Below are 20,632 nucleotides of genomic sequence, written 5' to 3'. Positions count from 1 at the left end.
ATTTGCTATCATATTCAAATTTGTACGAGATTTATCAAATTCAAATTACAATTTTTATTTTCTTGATAGTGCTAGTATAAAATGTGATTTTGATTCTCAAATGCTAAAAAAATTTACTAGTTTTGTGAAGTTGGCGTGTGAAACTATTGACGAGACCCATGTCTGCAAATACGAGGATGATGTTTTTTCACGCGACTAGACTTTCCAATTATTGCATTGAACTTATTACCATATATGATCAGGTCAGATCCACTTCCTTCAAAATTAGGATAATAATTAATTTCATTAATTAACCTCCCTTTAAAAGGGCCGCGACCCACGCGCTTTAACGTTACCCAAAGAAGCACGACTTCCCCAAACGGGCGTTGACCCAATCCAGCCCACCCACCCAACCCGAACTCGTCAGATCCGCGCGATTCTCGACCGTTGCAAAAGGCAGCACGTATCCAACGGCTCCGATTGCCCCTCCCGGAGCCACGTGTACGACGGGGACGGGGTCACAACTGTCGCCGCTAAACCCCAGCTAAGGCTGGCATCACTCGTAGGACGGAACTGGGGAAGAGCCCGTTCCAAACCGCGTGATCGGTTGGGCCCCACTCGGTCAGCAAAAACAGAGTGGATCACCACCGTCGGATCGACCCCGAGGGGTTTCCCCGATTATAATACGAAACCCGAGAGCCCCTGAACCGCGTGATCGATCGGGCGCCACTCGGTCAGCAAAGCACAAATGGATCGCCACCGTCGGATCGAACCCGAGGGTTTCCCGATTATAATATGAATCCAACGGTCGAATCCGAAGTACGGACTTCGAACGCCGAGCAGCACTCGGAGCACAACCTCTATAAATACCGTCGCTCTCTCCGTCGTCCATCGCACCAAAAACCCTCGCTCCGTCGCTGATTCTCTCACTAAGTTTCAGTTCTCTCTGTCTCTAAGAAGCTCTTTCTTACCTCTCGCTCTTCTTCCATGGCTCGCTCGAGCGCGTTGCTCTCTCTGGCCGCAATGGCGGTCCTGCTCGTCGGCCTGGCGGTGGCGCAGAGCCCCGCCCCGTCGCCGGCCCACACCCCGTCCAAGTCGCCCTCCGTCTCGCCCAAGTCGTCGCCCGGCACCTCCCCGTCGCCTTCTCCGACGACGCCGCCGCCGGCTGCTTCCGCCCCGTCTCCCTCCGGCACCGCCACCTCTCCCCCGTCGCCCCTGCCGTCGTCTCCCGCCCCCGGGGCTCCCGCGCCGGGCTCTACTTCGCCGACGATCACGTCTCCGCCGACCGAGGCGCCCACGCCTGGGAAAAATAGCGCCTTCAGCAACAGAGTTGGCTTCGCTGGATCGGTGGCGATCGTCGCTCTCGTCGCTGGTTTGGTCATATAAGCAGATCGCCGGATTCTTGCCGCTTCTCGCTCGCTAGCCTAATGTATTTTTTTATTCTCCTTTTGGAATTTCCATAATGTTTAAATTATTTTTTCGACATTTTAGCCGTAGAGATATGCACATTGGACAGATCATTACAGAGGATTGATTACATTGTTTATGCGGAGATTATTATTTATTATTGCTAATAATATTCGTCTATTTATATATCATTTGCGATTTTTGATTCAGCCTAAACAATTACATTGTGTACCGAGGGAACCGAATTAATATTATTCCGCCTGATCGGAAAATAATATTGTCTGGATGTTGCGATTTAATTACCGATCTATGTAATTCGTAACGAAAAATAAGTCGATTAGTTATATATTCGTAGGAATAAATAAAGAGCAATGATCGAATGGCTCGAAATCGAAAGCATTGAGACCAAAGTATGTGCGACTTTTGATACAATCCCATCTTTTTAATTTTACTTTCACTGAAAAATGAAAGAGGAAGAAATTCATTCCATTGTGGAAAAAATTCCGCTTCCCGTTGGATTTTTCTTTTAAGTGATGTTTTCTTATCACAACTTTTTTAGTCCGTGCACCATAGTCAGAATTAGGATTTTTGACCTTTTTATAGAGTCCGAAGTTTTTACTATTGAAAGTTCTCATTTAATCAATGATGCATATATTACATATCATGCAGATTCCAAATGGAACCGATTCACATAACTTGAGAATTTCTCTAGCACTTCTTTGCTAATCGAGGCCAAAATTCCGAAAATTAGATATGGCCACAATGTATGAAATTTTTCGTAAAACGAAAACACGATTTTATTTTTTTGGTCGAAAAAAACGAAAACATAGATGAATGAACTCCTAAAGTGTGAAAATCGTGTTTGAATTTATTTTTTGCGGTACTGGACTAGTACATGCTACAAAGATTCTTGCAACATAATTTATTTACTTTAGTGAGTTAGAATTATCAAGAAAATCTAGAAGCCATAATGTCTTTTTTTTAAAAACAAATTAGAACGACCTCGTCAGTAAAAAAGAGAGATAAACTGGGTTAAACTACTCATGTATGTCATCTCAAAAGACGGCTGCAGGGTATAATTTACAAGAACAAGCACTAAAACCTGCATTTGAATCCAATTCGAAGTTTCAGAAAAAAAAAAAAAATCCAATTCGAAATTTCTACAAGCCTACAAATTCTAAAGCTCATCATGTTGCACGTACAAGTAAGGGAACACCCGGAAATGCGGCTAGGCGCTCAATTCCGTCCCCAGAACCACCTTGACAGCATTCGGGGGTCCATGCCAGTTTCTCGAAAACACACAGACATCATGCCGGAAAAAATGTGCTCGTTCTTGTCACTACTTTCACTGATAAAGAGAGGAATCGACCGATCCACCGAGATTTGTAGGACGTTCCATTCGGCTTCTTCCCGAAGGAGATCATTCACCCAACCTCTACCTGTAACGTGAAAAGAGAGAGACAATGCGCGAAGAGGAGCTTGAGCAGAACATTTGGCAGCCAGATAAATGTGAAGGTAGACGAGCATGATATACCATATCTATGAGTTACTAATCATCCTCCAGATATTCGTGCAGGTGTCAAAGGCAGTCATCTTTGTCGAGTCAAACTCAAACTTATCCACCACCCTCTTCTCCCTGTCAACAATATCTGTGGTTATTCAGATTCAAGGACCAACTGATTTGGGGAAGACGGTGAACTCTGGTCAGTGCCACTGCATTGGAGTACATGAACAAGAATAAACTGAAAGGATACATCCTGAAATTTTGGGGCCGTCATCCAAGTTGGGGATGATATTCGTCACAGAGGCATACATCGAAAGACTCATCCTGTGAATTCAGGTAAAAGGAGAGCATATTAACTTTGGATTAACACGAGAGAATCTTATTGAGCGCGTACATCGTGCATCAGACCGCAAAAGAGCACAAAGGAGAAGAAGGCTACGTTGAATGAGTCATGCTGTAAGCTCAATTTAAAAGAAAGCAAAATAACTTTGAGCCTCACATCTTTCAAATTTCATTGCCTATTCCTGCACAAGAATGCACAAAGACAAGCTCAAATCAACATAAGCACTCATGCACATGGTGCACGCATCCGTGGAGTGCATAAGAACAAAGGATTTAAGGACATGGTTGGACAAAACATATGTACTAGAAGCAAGTAAACAAGTAAACTTAATGCATTGGCCCCAAACATTTGGGCTAACAATTGCAAAACTTTCACAATGTCGTTGAAATGATAAGGTAGCAGCTTAAAAAGATATAATTTTCTGGACCTACATGGCTTTGACAGCATGTTCTTACTTCTTAGCAACTATTCATTGCGCTTTCCCTTTTGAGTCATTGAAAGTATAGTATTTAGGGTTCAGTGCTTGAAGGACCAGACGTACACAACTCCTAAAGCAAAGGAGCAGGCTGTTACGAAATAAGAAGACAGGCCGCAACATCAAAACAAGCAATTTTACTCTGCAAGAAACTACCCTCCAGTTTGACTACTACCAACTGGAGATGACCATAAGATTGGAAGATCAATGGCAGCTAGTTTGTTGATTTGGGTAAGCAGTAGGTACCAGCAGATGATTTGACGCTTAAAAGCACCAGTAGATAAATATTGTAGGCAAGCGGAAAAAAGAAGAGAGAGAGGGGGGTGAAGGAATGAAAATTGGGATTATATAGAGGGGTAGGAATAGGAGATTCACACTTCTGATTGATGATTGTACAAGGATCTGCAGCCCTTTACTCCCCCTTCAATGGCAATAGAGTTATAGCAAAAGAACAGAGAAGACAACTTCCCGGTTAGCACAAATATTAGATTATGAACAAGGAGAATGAACACAAGCTGCCAACTACTTCCTAATAGGGCACAAATGCATAGAACTCAGCCAATGCCAATTCCACTAACCTCATTCTAACCCGTCATTTAACAGAGATCAGCTTCAGCAGACAAACATGGTTCAGCAGTCTAGCATTTTAAAATTCTTGTGTTAATCACAAGAGAGAGTGAGATAGAGAGAATATAAATTGGGATTATATGGAGGGGTAGGAATAGAAGATTTAGTATAAGAGTGGAGTTTTAATTAGAATTCTCTGTGTGAATAAATGCTGAAGACCAGGTAATTCACACTTCTGATTGATGATTGTATAAGACTCTGGAGTCCCTTACACCCATCTTCAATGGTGATAGAGTTATAGCAAAAGGACACAGGAGACAACTTCCCGGATAGCACAAATATTGGACTATGAGCAAGGAGAATCCACAGAAGCTGCCAACTACATCCTACTAAGGCACAAATGCGTAGAACTTATCCAATGCCACTAACCTCATCCTAACCTGTCATATAATAGAGATCAGCTTAAGTAGACAAACATGATTCAGCAGTCTAGCATTTTAAACTTCTTGTGTTAATCACATGAAATGTAATATCACTAATTGTATAGATGGTGAAAAGGTTACTTTGCCATTCCAATGGATGTCTAATCGACTACACAAGTCATCCAATAACCTGATGATGCAAACTAATGGTTCTTCGGAATTAGCTAGCAACAGGCTGTCAAAGGCATATAGAGCCTCGCTTTTTTCACAATAGCAAGAATAACTGGAAATGCTCTATATGGAGGGGTATGAATAGGAGATCCACGAATAGGAGATCCACACTTCTGATTGATGATTGTATAAGGATCTGCAGCCCTTTACACCCTTCTTCAATGGCAATAGAGTTGTAGCAAAAGAATAGAGGAGACAACTTCCCTGTTATCACAAATATTAGACTATGAACAAGGAGAATGAACACAAGCTGCCAACTACTTCCTAATAAGGCACAAATGCGTAGCACTCAGCCAATGCCACTAACCTCATCCTAACCCGTCATTTAACAGAGATCAGCTTCAGCAGACAAACATGATTCAGTGGTCTAGCATTTTAAAGTTCTTGTGTCAATCACAAGAGAGTGAGATAGGGGGAATATAAATTGGGATTATATGGAGGGGTAGGAATAGAAGATTAGTATAAGAGTGGAATTTTAATTAGAATTCTCTATGTGCGAATAAATGCTGAAGACCAGGCAATTCACACTTCTGATTGATGATTGTATAAGACTGTGCAGCCCCTTACACCCATCTTCAATGGTGATAGAGTTATAGCAAAAGGACACAGGAGACAAAATCCCAGTTAGCACAAATATTGGGCTATGAGCAAGGAGAATCCACAGAAGCTGCCAACTACTTCCTAATAAGGTACAAATGCGTAGAACTCAGCCAATGCCACTAACCTCATCCTAACCCGTCATTTAACAGAGATCAGCTTATATGGAGGGGCAATATAAATTGGGATTATACGGAGGGGTAGGAATAGAAGATTTAGTATAAGAGTGGAATTTTAATTAGAATTCTCTGTGTGCGAATAAATGCTGAAGACCAGGCAATTTACACTTCTGATTGATGATTGTATAAGACTGTGCAGCCCCTTACACCCATCTTCAATGGTGATAGAGTTATAGCAAAAGGACACAGGAGACAAAATCCCGGTTAGCACAAATATTGGACTATGAGCAAGGAGAATCCACAGAAGCTGCCAACTACACCCTAGTAAGGCATAAATGTGTAGAACTTATCCAGTGCCATTAACCTCATCCTAACCTGTCATATAATAGAGATCAGCTTAAGTAGACAAACATGATTCAGCGGTCTAGCATTTTAAACTTCTTGTGTGAATCACATGAAATGTAATATCACTAATTGTATAGATGGAGAAAAGGTTACTTTGCCATTCCAATGTATGTCTAATCAACTACACAAGTCATCCAATAACCTGATGATGCAAACTAATGGTTCTTCGGAATTAGCTAGCAACAGGCTGTCAAAGGCATATAGAGCCTCGCTTTTTTCACAATAGCAAGAATATCCGGAAATGCAGATGCAAACATATAATGCCAGACACAAGTTAAGATTTTGTAATCTTCAGTCCCATTCTTTTGCCAATTTGTAGAGTCAGTACAAATTTGAAGAAATAAAAAGCTTCTGTGTATGAACTTACTGTTCTCTCCGCTCATTTTGCTCTAGTTTCTTCAAAACTTGCTTCCTCTCCCCAATCGAAATCCTTTGAAGATCTAGCTCATTAATTTCGTTGGTGACAGTTGTGTTGGTACATATGAAAGACAAAATTGAAAATCAATTTGTTGTCAAGGAACATGTAAAAGAATCATCAATGCTATAAAAAATATATATATATATATATATATATATATAGATGCTTATCTCAAATCCTCCATAAGCAGTCGTTCCTTCTCAATTTCCTCTTGCAGTTCTTTCTGGAGTTGGTCGATATCCACATCTGCAGCAACTTCAGATCTCACTGCTTCAGTTTTCTTCTTGCAAGCATCAATCTTTTCCCCATACTCTGCTAAACCAAAAACACTTAAAGTAAAGAGACCATGAAAGAGGTATATGATAAAATCAAACCATCGTCTAATGAAGTTGGTCAAGACTGTTAAGTCATTGTGATTGTGAATAGAGATAACTTTGCATATCATCCTCAGTCGTATCGAATTCTACCGAATTAGTGGCAAAGCTCTGTGCTATAGATAAACGGGGACAAAGTGTTCCAGAAGAAATAGCCCATGTTCTTATTTCATTGCCAAATAACCAATAAGCAAACTGGCAAGATTTATTTTTGACATACAAGGTCCTGATATTTTTAGTTAAAATGACAGAAAATGAACTTGGGGTTTTCATGGATGTCTTCACAAGTATCGTTATTCAGGAAATGTCTCCAATATTAGCCTGTCTGTCACAGGGAAATAGTTGTGTCCACTACAGACAATCACAAGTCACAATGTTCAACAACTCTCAGAGCATACCCCTGATCCCAATAGCCAATCAATCAACAAGGTTGATAGGAGATGAATTGTCACACAAAGAAGTAATTATAATTACCACTGAATGAAGAACCTACTTTGAGAAATTGTAAAAATGCAAAAGCAAAGAAAGGCAAAACCCATATTCCGATCTATATAACAGAGTAAGCTACCAAATCAAAGACAGCAAGAGAGAATCAAACAAGAAATTCTGTTTAAGATGAAAGATTTGCATAATTAAGTGGGGAAAAAGCAAGAGAAAAGAATCAAATAGTCTAACAGCCAGTATATTCCTTTATCATCCTCTATGTGATTCAATGGGTTATAAACCACACTTTTAGTATATAGTTTACTTGAACAACATGCAGGCATCATAAGAGGGCTTCCAAATATTTGTTCAACTAACATCATAATAAACAGATCACTCAAGCACATCTGCAAAATGGCTCATGTTTTTGAGGAGTCTCTAAATCAGATCTCATGACCTCACGAAATAAGAAATGCCTTTAGCCTTATAACAGAAAGGACAAAGCCTCCATTAAGTGATTTAACGTAGATACCAATCTCTAATCAGTTTGGTGTCTGGTCTGCAATTTACTTGTGTTATACAAAATCAAACTCATAACTTATATATATATGACTTAACTCATGGGTCGCACAAATTGGATGGATAACATCCTAGTATTAGGACGTGCATACTTAAAATGGGGGACTCCAAAAATATGAGTCACGAAAACTATAGCAGAACTGTACACACTGCATTACTCGTTGTCCTCAGTCATAGAAGATTCTGCAGAATTAGCAGGGAAGCATAGTACTACAGCTAACATGGAGTAAAAGAGGATATGCCAAAACAAATTGCCTGCGTCTTCGTTTCATTTTCAAATAACCAACAAACAAACTTGGCCAATTATATCAATCGCACACCAGATAGCATTCCAAAAGCCCATCCCCCCGAACTACCTGCACTTCGATCCCATCATCCCTATCGACAAAAGAAGAAATTTTTGAAAGAAACTCGGAAATGCCACTACGGAACAGCAGCCACAATTCAAATGTCACCATGTCATACAAATTCAGCCATCAACTTGAACTTATCAATAACTTTCAGTTGAATCATTTTCAGCTCAAATCATTCCATTTAGGAACTGTTACTGCGAAATGACAAGAAACAGTGGCACCCATCAAACACAATCACAAGCGGCAGTGCTCAACGGACTCCGAGACTCCCAGAAACGTCAAATTGCGCATCTCCGATCGAAATCACCATCAAATTGCAACGTGGGAACAAAAGGGTGGGCAAAAAGGAAAAGAGTTTTGACCCAGAAGCGAGGACTGGAGGTCGGCGAGGTCGGCGTCGCAGGAGGAGCGGAGAGCGTCGGATTGGCGGAGACACTGAGTGAGGTTAGCGATGTCCTTATCGTCCCTGAGGACCTGGGCGAGGTCGTCGCTGTAGGAAACGAGCTTCTCCAGATCGATGTTCCTAGAGAAATCCCCCATCTTTTCCCCTGCTTCTCTCGATGGGTAAAAGCTTTCGAATTTTGGTTCGCGCCGGGAGAGGAGAAGATCGAAGAAGACGACGGACTGGAGAGGGAAAACTGGAAGAGAAGTGCGCCTCCAAAAGCACGTTCAAAATCTAGGACGACGAGAAGTGAATTATTTCACGACAAAAATAATTATTTAAACTTTTGTAAAGAAAATCAAACGTCTGGATTTTTACGAAAATCTATACTAACGAAAATCACTTTCATTACGAAATGAATTTTTTTTTAAATGTAATTATTGTTATTAATGAAATTGTTTTTTAATAATGTAATTATTATTTTTTTGAAGTGTATTTCTTAAATGACAGATATGCCGTAAAAAAAAAAAAATCGAGATAGATAAAGTGATCGGGTCAATTTGACACGAAATTACTAAACTTATACACGTAATTCTCATCTTTATATTTTGGTCAATTGACCCTGCTACTTAAATGTAAGGTGCTGAATAATCCAAACTACAAACTACATCAAAACTAATTAGGCAACCAACCACGCGTCGAAATAATTTCGCGCGCATAGAATATGATAATTACGAACGTCGTATGGGCATCCCATCTAGTTTTTCCTTTTCGTTTCCTTTTTCTAGCTTTTTCCTGCTCGCGGGCATCGACCTTGCTATGAAAATGTCCCGAACGTTGATGTTTGGCCGAATGCATTTTATCCTTTGAAAAATTCCAAAGCTTGGTCTCAAATCCGTTCATAATAGTCAATTTCATGGGGTTCATGCCCAATTTGGGAACGATTTGAATGCAACTTTTCAAACTTCCTAAGTCCTTGTCTATCATTTAGTGTTTTCTTGACCATAAAGTCCTTTGCACGCCAGCAAGGTTAATACCGGCTCCAGTTAATACTAATTAAAATTAAGTATTAGATTTGCGAGTCTTTGAGCCGTTCCAGTGGGAAATTACTAATGTAAGGCGCCTGCCTCCTCATGAGGCTCAATTAAGAATCAAAGTGTCTAGATTAGATAAACAAAAACACATCGAATTTATTTATTTTATTGAAAAAAAGTTCCATCCATTAATCAAGATAATATTTGAAAGGTACATAAAATGCTTTCAATCTTCCATATAACTGCAGAAAAAAGCAAACATCAGAAAGGAAATATCAAAACATATTCTGCAACTCGAAGCATACTCTATTCCGGCACCATAAAATTTCGATGACTGATAATCAAATTCAGTGATAAGCACACACCAAGAACTCCATACCAATTGCAATGGCTTGCGGTGCGTGTTTAAGTTCGACATCCCCACTACCATCGCCGAGCAATGATACTAACATCAATATGTTGAAAGTGTACAGATCAAATATCTATAAAGAACCCTCATATCTATATTTAGATCTAGTTTGGAAGAGTAAAATCCCTAGATTTAGACCTAAATCTAAATCATGAGAGGAGAGCGGCATAGTCAGAGAGAGTATATGGTGGCACGTCACGAACATCCTCGATGGTTATCGATCGGACAAATGACCAAACCGGTATCCACATTCACCAAGTTCAGCTGTAAAAAATTATTTACACTTGCAAACTTCCAAAACATAGTGGGAGAGAAAAGCAAAGAAAAAAAAGTCTTGAACCCAAGATCAGCCGTAGAAAAATGGAAAGGGTGGGAGAGAGGGAGGGGAAGAGGGAGAATTTGCACCGGCGGCGGAAACCCTAAAACTTGGGGGAGAGGGAGAGGGAGAGAGAAAAGGAAATGGCGTTGATGTCCATCAAATCTAATTTTGCGCACATCATATGGACATCCGTCTAATTCTTTGGTGTTGTTTCTTTTTAGTTTTTTTTCCCGATTACGTGCATCCACCTTGTTAAAAAATGTCGCATATGTTAATATTGGACCGATCGCATTTATTCTTTAAAATTTCGAACCTTGCCCCTAAATCCATTCATAATAGTCAAATCTTATGGTGTTCATACCATGTGTGAGAACGGTTTCAATATCACTTTGCAGACTTTTTTAAGTTCTTGGCCTTCTAGTTCATCATCTAGGGTTTTTCTTGACGTGCTTATAAAACTTCAAAGCTACGACTCCGTTCATCACTTCAGCGATATCATAGTAATATTCGATATTATGCAGAAATCAAGAATTGAAAAAAAAAAAATGGACAATGGTTGACTAAACAAAACCTTTTCAGACTAGTAAGGCGATGATAAGACATGCTTCCTTTACGTAAGCAGATGAATGCGTGAGGAAATAAGATTCGACAGCTTTTTGTCCATCTTTTTAGCAAAGTCATACTAACCGGTTGTCTCGTCTCATCCCTCATCTGTCTTCTTTTCTGTTTCTCTGCTGGCGGCCGATGCAGCTCGCATTGGTCCATATGCGCATCGTTGTTTACAGCGACAAGATGAAATTACGATGCAGTTAGGGTTCGGCTACAGTACAATAGAGCGAGAATGATCGTTAGTTAGCTTAGTTTAGCAAAGTGAATCGACTCTTCTTTTGTAGGGTTTGACACTGAAATTATGAGATAGGCATAGAATGCCAAATTGCCTTACCGTTCCCTTTGACATGGTGCCCCCGGTGGTCCGCACGGGGGGTCGATCGTGGTGATTAGGGGTGTAACTGCTGATGGTAGATCTTGGCCAGAAGTCGGGCATTAGGGTGTCGCCATTGGCAACCTCGCCACTTGCCAGGCGAGAGGGTGAAACAAAGAGGGAAGATTCGAGTGTTTTGCAAACGTCCTATTTCATATGAAATGGCATGGAGATATCTGGCATGCCTTTAGTCTCTATATACCTATTAGGCTATTAACTCTATTACTCAAGTTTGTGAACTTAATCTCACTAAGATCTTTGGGCTTTGTGCCGAAAAAATTTAGGAAAAATTTCAAATAAGAACTTGAAGTAGTCATGTCAGCCTCAAATAAGGGCGTAAATTGGCCATGACAGCTTCAAAAAGGGTCTGACCTCGGCGGTCGGCAACCAAGGGTATTTTTATCCAAAGACAATTAAATTATTTTTTCTCATTTCTCTTTTTGATTTTCTGTGCTACGGCCAACGAGGCTGGTGAGGGCTTCAACAGTTAGCAAAAGCCTCGGCTCTAGCCTAGGTGGCCTCGCTTATGATTGGCGAGGCTGGCCCTCAACCACCCTCTCTAGCCATCATCAATGGTCGGCCATAGGCGTAAAGGAAAGGAAAAAAACAGAAAAAAGAAAAAAAGGAAAAATTCGAAAACGTAAAGGATGAAAATTGCCTTGTATATTAAGGCCGGAACCCATGTCTAAGTAGGCCAAGTAGTAACATGGCTTTGCTCAATTTTTTCAAAACTAAGCATGTGTCACTACATTGCAGTAGTCACCAATCGCATATGCACTCACATCACACTTAGGACTCAATCCATTTTTTTTTATTTATTTATAAAGATTCATTGCGTACTTTCGAAACGAAAACACACATGACATAGGGAGTCATGTCAGGACATGAAAGAAAGAATGATCTACCTTGATTGCGCCTTTGGAGGAAATTCAAAATTACCTCAATAACTTTAAGAAATTATCTGGCGAATGCACTCAAAGGACTTATTGACAAAACGTGGCACCGAAAGGGCGTTATAGAAACTCTAAACCCTTTCCTACAAGTAAGCAAAACCCTTGTATCGCAAGTTTCTCTAGTTTTCGCATACGATTAGCGGGCAATTTAATTTCATAGGACGTCAATCTTATAGCGCTTATTCGTGACTTGCCTATGTAATAATTCTATAGGTAGACTCCCTCTGCCCCGTTGATTAAGACTACCAACCACCTTCGAACTCATCTTATTCTTTCATCTATTGAAGGGTTGGATCTGCATAACCTGCCTAAGAATCCCTAAATCAATCGCCCATAACCACCGACTATAGTCATGGTGCCACCTGTTTCGCCATCGGGTTGATTGCTGCCCTTATGCCAACATCTCCGATCACATTGCGGGCCATAAACTTAGTTGCCAAGATTTTCCATCCGAAGGCTAAATAAAGGCAATCGGACTACTTTCTCGGTCCTCTTTACACTATTCGAGCAATTTTATCATAAATTGGGGTGGTTGAGCTTGGCAGCTAGCCAAACTCGTTTTAGTTTGAGGGGGTTTAACAATGGTTAAGTGAATCCAATCCATTCAGATTTGGCACAGATCCGGTCAACGAAAAAGCTTATCCTCCAGTCTTTGGTTTTACTTTCCCGACCTGATAGTTAGGATAAAATTCAAAGTAGGGTAAAATTTATCATATTCCGTGCTTTATGTATGCTCAAGACATGATAAATTCAGATATAAAAGAGATATAGTCTCAATAAATTTATTTCATGGGGAGGTGGGATAAAGATGGATAGGATTTATATATCTATAATATAAAAGTTATTTTTCTCGAATAACAAAATTCTTAAATTAAAAAAATCAAAATAATATATGAATTCTAATATTCGATTTTTTTTTCTATCTTATAATAAAAAATAAGCATAGAAAAATGAAGTAGACAATCTCTATTTCTGCAATTTTAGGTTTATTTACACTGGTATTGTTTAGACCAAATAATGAGCATAATAGGATGTGAAAATATTCATTCTATTACTACGATTTACCAAATAGTGGATAGGATATAGCAAATTTCTTGAATTCATATCATATCCTATCAAATCCTATCATGACTAGAAATATAAAGGATCAAATGTAGCCTAAGTGTTCCAATCGAAACAAGTATATGTCTTTCTCCCACTAAATACAAGAAGTTGACACGTGTCACACCAAAGTAAGCACTTGATTATATTTTTGTTTCCTTATTCGTGTATAATATTTTCCTCTATGCTATGCGCAATATTTCAATAAATTGATCTATCTATATTGTTATTCATTAGGCAAATCCAACGGCCATTCCAACATCGTATGTTACAAAAAAATTTCCATAAAAAAACTCATGCGTATATTCAAAAAGAAGCTGCTACGCAATGAGTAGTCCGAATGTAAATGAATGATCCGAGCCCAACGAAATGACGTTGTATCTTTAAGACAAATTTATTCCCTCAATCGGTATTCAAGGGTCTTGGACAATTGTCTTCCAGGATAGAACGAATCGCCTTTCCTCCAATACTTAAACCCATCTCCCTACTTCTATTTTTTCTACGTGGGACTCTCTATCCTTCACTCTCATTCACTTCTTATAGGACTTAGAGTTCAAAGTCCCAACAAATCTATGGTTGAGATTGTACCATCTCTAATAGTACTATCAAAGAATCATTTTCCTATTCAAAATACCACCACACGTAAAGATAGGTGGACAAAATTGTAATCTACAACAATCAAGATGATTTTCCACAGTTGATCATTGTCCTTTCCTTTTGATTTCTAGTGACTCCAACTCGAAATTCTTCCCCGGTCACTTGACATCCTGAGTCTACTAGAATCGTCCGCTCGTCCTTTCACGCCGTCTCTACTTCATATCGCCTTTGCCGCTGCACAATGCCGACACTTCTTCAAGGCTCAGAAAACCTCCTCCACATATATTCAATGAAAGTCATATAGAGCATTGAATTCTCCTGTCGTTACTTAAGCTTTCAACTTGAATTTAACACGAGATTGAGACACTTATACATTTAATTCTAACCTTATAGTGGGGTCAATTGACCCCACTAGTTCATGTAGTGGCTGTCATGAAGTATGAACAATTGGTTGAATGTCTTGTCCAAATGGAGGACCTCATCAGGCTCAACTGAAAATCAAGGTGTCCATACTATGTAACAAAGAGTCAAAGACTACATCAATACTTTTTAGGCGACCGACTAAATGTAGAAATAGTCCCGCGCAAATACAATATTATAATTGTGCACATCGTGTGGACATACGTCTAATTTTTCCTTTTCTATTTCTTTTTAATTTTTTTCTGTTTGCGGCATCCGGATAGTTATGAAATGTCACAAATATTGACCTTTGACTGAATGGATTTATCCTTTGAAATTTCAACATATGTTCTTAAATCCATTCATATAATCAATTCCTTGTTGTTCATACCCAACATGAGAAGGATTTAAATGCCACTCTACAAACCTTTTTAAGTTCTTGGTCCTTTAGTTGATCAATTAGGGTTTTCTCGATCCGCATAAGGATATGTGCATCGAAAGTCCTAAAATTTGTCACGAAAGTGCAATTGAATAATAAAACTTTAAAAAAGTGCAATCAAATTCTAAAACTTGTCAAATTGAAAAAATCAAGTCCTTTCATTAATTGCAATTTTTTGAACGTTTTAGGACTCAATTACACTTTCGTGGCAAGTTTTAAAACTTGATTGTACCTTTTGAAAACTTTAGAACTCATACATGTTCATGATAAGTTTTAAGATTTGATTGTACTTTTTAAAAGTTTTAGGACTCGATTGCACTTTCTGAAAAAGTTTTAGGATTCAATTGTAAGTTTTTGAAAGATTTTAGGATTCAATTACACCTTCGTAACAATTTTTAGGACTTTCAACTTATTCCTAAAACTTCAAAGCCACGAGCTTTGATCCTCTCTTCGGTGATATAATAGTAACATTTGGTGCCATGCAGAAATTGCAGATACAAAAATTCTAAGGAATCTAATGGGTTGTGGTTGACAAAGAGTTCCTTTTCATACCAGCAAGGCAATATAATATGCTTCCTTTATGTAAGCAAATGGAATGCGTGAGGAAACAAAATTTGACAGTTTTTTGTCCATTTTTTTGACAAAGTCGTAGAGCTTTACCAATATTTCTGGTCTCAACCTTAGCTATTCTCTTTTCCGTTTCTCTACTGGTGGGTAATTAGTGTTCGGCCACAAATAGAATAGAGCGAGAATAATTGTTCATTAGTTTAGTTTCCTAAGTGAATTAACTAGCCTTTTGTATGGTTTAACACTCTCTATTCTCCCTCCGAGCACGGGGCCAATAGCTACAGGTCGTGAGCGAGGGACGATGTGCTCGCTGTCGCCTGTCGGGGTTTCACAAACGATGAGTTAGTAGAGGTGATAGACTCGAGTGGGCGTCGTCTTTTGATTGGGGGGGATCTTGGCTAGGAGTCGACATTAGGATGTCGCTATTGGCAACCCCGCCGCTCGCCGGACGAGGGGGAGAAAGAGAGAGGGAAGGTTCCGAGGTTTCACAAATTTTCCGTTTCATCTAAAATTGTTTGTAGATACTTGGCGTGTCTTGGGTTTCTATATACACATCACCTCTGTGGGAGCACGTAGATACTTGGCTGTTATATCAAGTCCTAGGCAATGGCGATTAAGAGAACCCACCACCTCCGAACTCATCTTATTTCTTCATCCATATGAACGTTTGGGTGTGCATTGCAGGGCTAACAATCGCTAATAACACTCCGTATTTTTGTGAAGAACAAATGATTCGAAAAATATTTTCAGAAAGTATCGCATATATCGCTCACAAAATCGAATGGGCGGAAAATTCTTTCACCGCTCATGAAACGTTTAGCCATAAATTGTCGTCGGTAATGAAAGCATCATTTATCGACTAATTATTTCAAAGAGATGCAAGTGATTGATTTCAAGAAAATATTTATAACCCGCTAACCGAATTAGTCGGCGAAAACTTCCCCCGGTGAAGAAAACGACATGAAATTTAAATTTTTTTTGTGCCAGTATCTCCTATCACATCGTGGCCCTACTAAACTCAAGTTGCCAAGATTTTCCATGTATCGACAATTTTTCTCAGTTCCTCTCTAGGCCTTGCCATCAATTTGATCATAAATTGGGGTGGTTGAGCTTGGTGGCTGGCGCGACTTGTCGTCTTCAATTTGAGTGGGGTGAACAATCGTGAATGTGATCGTGCACATCCGGTCACCCGAAAGAACTCTGTCATTTATTACTCTTCGTTTTCTTATTTTCATGAAAAAAGTGTGGCAAGTGTCCCACTTAAGTACAAAATGTAGACACCTGTCGTACCAAAAAAAAAAAACTTGACTGTACATGTCTTTTTCGTGACTTAATTCCGTAACAAAACAATCCTCGATTTCAACTGAAACATCGATTCTATCCCAAACTTTTTATATCTAAAAAAAAGTGTAAATTTTCACTACAATTTCAAATCTGTTCCCGCATCTAAAAATTGCTGCTAAACTCTTCGAAATTATTAAATGAATAACTTACATTCTAAGTTTGAAATCAATTTAATTGTTCAGGCATTTCATAAAACTATCTTACACTTCTCTTTTTCCGGTGTCGAGTGAAAAATTAGACAAAGCAAAGTTCGGAGTGCCCGAAGTACGAGATGTTTATTGAGTTTCTTTCATGTAAAAATATGTGGCCTTTTGCTGTATTACATATAGCGATTATTCGATCTAGTATTATCGAGGTGTTTCGAATTAATTGATATTATCTGAAATAATAATAATAAAGCGAAGCTAATGTATTATAATGCATGAGCGATTCCACTTGAACTTGCCCTCGCCAAGGGATATTTTATGGAATTATTATTTCTCCAAGATTACTTAAAGTTATTTACCATATAGTCGCTAGCATGTAGTTTACAATTCAAATGTGGCCTCACCCTTGGTTTCGCAAAGTCTAGATTCTAGAGGGATTTCCGAAGACGATATCTCGATAAGGATGGGCTTGTGACCGCAGTGCCACCGACGTCCCGCCGACGAAGAGAGTGGATCTTCCCACAAGGGGTCCGATTCAATAGCTCGTCGTGTTTCGAACTCGTGATCCCACGGAAACACGGTACGGCGCCTTCGCGACCGGGCCGCCGAGTTCGGCGATTTAGAAAAGGGAAAGGGACTAATCCCAGCCGGGCTAATTCCCCTATTCTTCCGTCAGCCGCCATTGTCCCCAAAAAATCACACCACCACCAAGTCAACACCGAGGGGCTGAGTAAAGAAGACTTTGTTATCGTTCTCCTCCACTTCATGTCCATCTTCATGTTCAACGTTCAAAGCTTTAGCAAAACGCATCCTTTATTCCTTCCGTGGTGGTTGGGCTGCCCATCTCCTTCCCAGTCTCCTCCTCCTTCATCAAACCAGGACCACTTCAAGCTTCAACCTAATCCAAACCCTCTCTCTCTTGCTCTCTCGAGTTCATGCCCTTTCTCTCTCTTCAGACCCCCTGCATGAACCCTCCATAGCCCTTCCCTCCTTCCTCCGTGATGATGGGCGCGTTGCACCATCTCCGGCGCTTGCTGTACTCGGACCCGATCAACGTGACCGTCTCCGCGATCTGCCAAACCTCCTGCGACCCTCTGCTGAACGACTCAGGGTTCTGCATAACACCCTGCTTAGCCGTTTGTCCTAGAGTCTGCCGCTCTTCCGTGATCCCGCTCTTCCCTCCTCCGCTGCCGCTGCCGCCGCCGCCGCAGCATGAATCCTCCTTGGAAGAACATGTGAGGAAATCCCACCATTTCTCGCCGTATCTTGTCATCCTATTCGCCGTCCTCGCCGCGTTTTTCGTCCTAGTTGTGTTCTACGGGCTGTACGTGAGGTATTATGTGAATCGGTCGTCCCGGCGGAGAGGCAGGGGACTGCAGGAGCCGGAGACGAGTGTCATCCATGATGAGTTTCTTGATCATGATCTAGGGCCGGTCCTTGACCACCCGATCTGGTACATCCGCACCGTCGGCCTTCAGCCGTCGGTCATAAGCTCGATCACGGTGTGTAAGTACAAGAAGGGCGAGGGACTGATCGACGGGACAGAGTGCTCTGTTTGCTTGAGCGAGTTCGAAGAAGATGAGACTCTCAGGTTGTTGCCGAAGTGCAGCCACGCTTTCCATGTGCCGTGTATTGATACTTGGCTTCGATCTCACACCAACTGCCCCATGTGCCGCGCGCCGATTGTCACTAACGTCGCAGAGGCTCTGCCGCCGGAGCAGCCGAATGCGGAGAGTTCCGATTCTGCAGGGGAGATGGGAATTCTGGAGATCGATGATGGTTTGGGGAGGGAAGAGGAGAGAGTTGCAGAACCGAGGGGAGAGAGCGAGGCAGATGCTGAATTGGATTTGGAGGATGGAAGGAAGAGAATCGAGGACTCCAACGAGGTGCAACCGATGAGGAGATCCGTTTCGCTAGACTCTCTGTCAGCTCTGAAGATCAGTCTTGCGGTCGCAAATGCTCTTCGAGGAGAATCAGGATCCTTGAGGAAGTCCGATCCTGAATCAGCCGGGGAAAATCAGCGAATCGCCGGAGCTATCGTCCCAAAGAGGAATGCTAGTCAAGATAAGCTACCGATGAGATTGTTGGGCAGTTCGAGTTCGTCGATCGGCAGATCACTAGTGAGTGGATCCAGCTCGATAACAAGGTCGCTTTCGTCGAGCGGGAGGTTCTTGTTCTCGAAGTACAGCGGAAGCAGGAGCTCGGTTCTTCCTCTATGAAAGGCTGTTTAATCTGGCCTCAGCAAGAGAAGAAGGGAAACAAGTTGGCCTCGCTCTTCTCAACTTTTTTGCCCGGTGCGATGTCTGGGAAGCCGATAGAGGACGGCGCCGGGAAGTTCGGCAAGTTCATAGATGAGCCTGATTCAAAGGAATCCGACTCACCGATGAAAGGAATGTATCATACGGTTCGTTTTTTTTTTTCCTTCTGTTTTCCATAAGAGCTCGAATCAAATGTAAGGAAAGCTTTTGATCCTAAGGAGTGAAGGCTATATACCATCTTACACACTTGCTACTGCTAAATTGAGTTCTCTACAGTAGGAGGATGAAAGCATTATGGTCACAGAAAAATTGCTGTCGAGTACTAATTTTGATCCTCCATTGTTTTTATCCTAAGGAACATAAGCCTGCCTTGCCTGCTGGTTGCAGAACTATTCCTATCTTGAAATGCTGTGGCACGAAAAAGAGGTGATGTTGCATTCGCATTGCGATTGCGTACATTCTCTTTCGTCGATGCGCTTCAAAATCGTAATTACTTCGAAAATTCATCTGCTTTCGATACGCAATCTCATTGCTGTAACGCCGGCAGCAGCGTGCTTCAGTATCGGATTCTCAGTTAAACCTGAAGAGGGGGTTAACGGATCGACTCTCGGGAATCAGTCATTCTGTGGGGAAAAGAACAAGCCTCAGTCTCCTTCTCTGCTGTTCTGGGCATGTTGTTTCGTTTTCTCTTTGTTGGGTTTTGCTTGTTTCTTAGTCATATCCTTGAATTGAGATGTGATTCTTTCTTCAATCTGCGCAGCGAACGTAAGGTGTAGTTTTTAGCTCATTGTCCCTGGGTGCTATTATCTTCTGAACATACATTCGATTTTTGGATCATATGACATCCTTAGGAACATTGTATCTCAAATTCTCTGAGCACAGGTATTGGTGCGTTCTCTAGGACATCGCCAAGCACTGGATAAGATAATTTGTTATCCTATATGAACTCTAATCCGGACTACTAAATGCAGCCTCTAAATCTTAATGCATAGAGATATGATCCTCCCAAGTAGGTTTAAAGAATTGAATCCTAGATGAGTTATATATAGATTCATACCAATGATGATTAGAAGATAAAGTGAGATAATCATTCGGTCCATTTCCAGCGCAAAAATATACTCACATTCACCGTTGGACGACTGACATGTGTATCTAGGGTTGATTTTGTAGCCGAATTCCATTGAATTTCAATTCAATCATAAAATATGTACATGGCAGTGGACATAATAAAAGTCTATTGGGTAAATTCTTTTACTAAGAATTTTTCGATATGTAAGTTAGTGTGAATTGTTGCAAACGTGTGAAACTTAAACTCGGATCGAGATGCTTGCCTTGGCATAACGAGAAATGTTTCCATTACCGATAGAAATTTATGCCTCTTATAAGGGAGACAAACGATTATTCTTTAAAAAATATTTTCTAAATCTCGAATTTTTCGTGAAATAAACGCAGTCGGAGTGTCTACTCCATTCCACGAAATGCCCGCAATAAGCAAATCTAGTTCAA

At 40.6% G+C, this 20,632-nt stretch overlaps 3 protein-coding genes across 3 annotated transcripts; 2 read left to right on the top strand and 1 right to left on the bottom strand.

The window, feature by feature from the left end:
- The first annotated feature begins 845 nt into the window (after nt 1-845).
- Nucleotides 846-1,575, top strand: LOC125315137 (classical arabinogalactan protein 1-like). Its single transcript, XM_048279316.1, has 2 exons — nt 846-1,081; nt 1,139-1,575. Exons 1-2 carry the CDS (start codon nt 967-969, stop codon nt 1,363-1,365), a joined length of 342 nt encoding a protein of 113 aa, XP_048135273.1. The 5' UTR covers nt 846-966; the 3' UTR covers nt 1,366-1,575.
- A 1,122-nt stretch (nt 1,576-2,697) lies between these two features.
- Nucleotides 2,698-8,868, bottom strand: LOC115729402 (kinetochore protein SPC24 homolog). The gene is made up of 5 exons (XM_030659974.2): nt 8,559-8,868; nt 6,638-6,779; nt 6,417-6,518; nt 3,141-3,214; nt 2,698-3,035 (listed from the first exon to the last, which is right to left on the bottom strand). The coding sequence occupies exons 1-5, from the start codon at nt 8,734-8,736 to the stop codon at nt 2,926-2,928; spliced, it is 606 nt and encodes a 201-aa protein (XP_030515834.2). The 5' UTR covers nt 8,737-8,868; the 3' UTR covers nt 2,698-2,925.
- An 8,701-nt stretch (nt 8,869-17,569) lies between these two features.
- On the top strand, nt 17,570-19,399 carry LOC115729404 (E3 ubiquitin-protein ligase RING1-like). The gene has a single exon (XM_030659975.2). It carries the CDS (start codon nt 17,870-17,872, stop codon nt 19,085-19,087), a length of 1,218 nt encoding a protein of 405 aa, XP_030515835.1. The 5' UTR covers nt 17,570-17,869; the 3' UTR covers nt 19,088-19,399.
- The last annotated feature ends 1,233 nt before the right edge of the window (nt 19,400-20,632 follow it).

This window comes from Rhodamnia argentea, chromosome 5, assembly GCF_020921035.1.
Source record: "Rhodamnia argentea isolate NSW1041297 chromosome 5, ASM2092103v1, whole genome shotgun sequence".
NCBI lineage: Eukaryota > Viridiplantae > Streptophyta > Magnoliopsida > Myrtales > Myrtaceae > Rhodamnia > Rhodamnia argentea.
The sequence above is the reverse complement of the archived record's forward strand: the minus strand, read 5'-3'. Positions and strand labels throughout refer to the sequence as shown.

Coding starts and splice junctions, on each gene's coding strand:
- LOC125315137 (XM_048279316.1), top strand. CDS start 967: ATGGCTCGCTCGAGCGCGTTGCTCTCTCTGGCCGCAATGGCGGTCCTG. Junction 1,082..1,138: donor CACCCCGTCCAAGTCGCCCT/CCGTCTCGCCCA, acceptor CGACGACGCCGC/CGCCGGCTGCTTCCGCCCCG.
- LOC115729404 (XM_030659975.2), top strand. CDS start 17,870: ATGATGGGCGCGTTGCACCATCTCCGGCGCTTGCTGTACTCGGACCCG.
- LOC115729402 (XM_030659974.2), bottom strand. CDS start 8,736: ATGGGGGATTTCTCTAGGAACATCGATCTGGAGAAGCTCGTTTCCTAC. Junction 3,215..6,416: donor CAAAATGAGCGGAGAGAACA/GTAAGTTCATAC, acceptor CTGAATTCACAG/GATGAGTCTTTCGATGTATG. Junction 3,036..3,140: donor CGGCCCCAAAATTTCAGGAT/GTATCCTTTCAG, acceptor GAATAACCACAG/ATATTGTTGACAGGGAGAAG.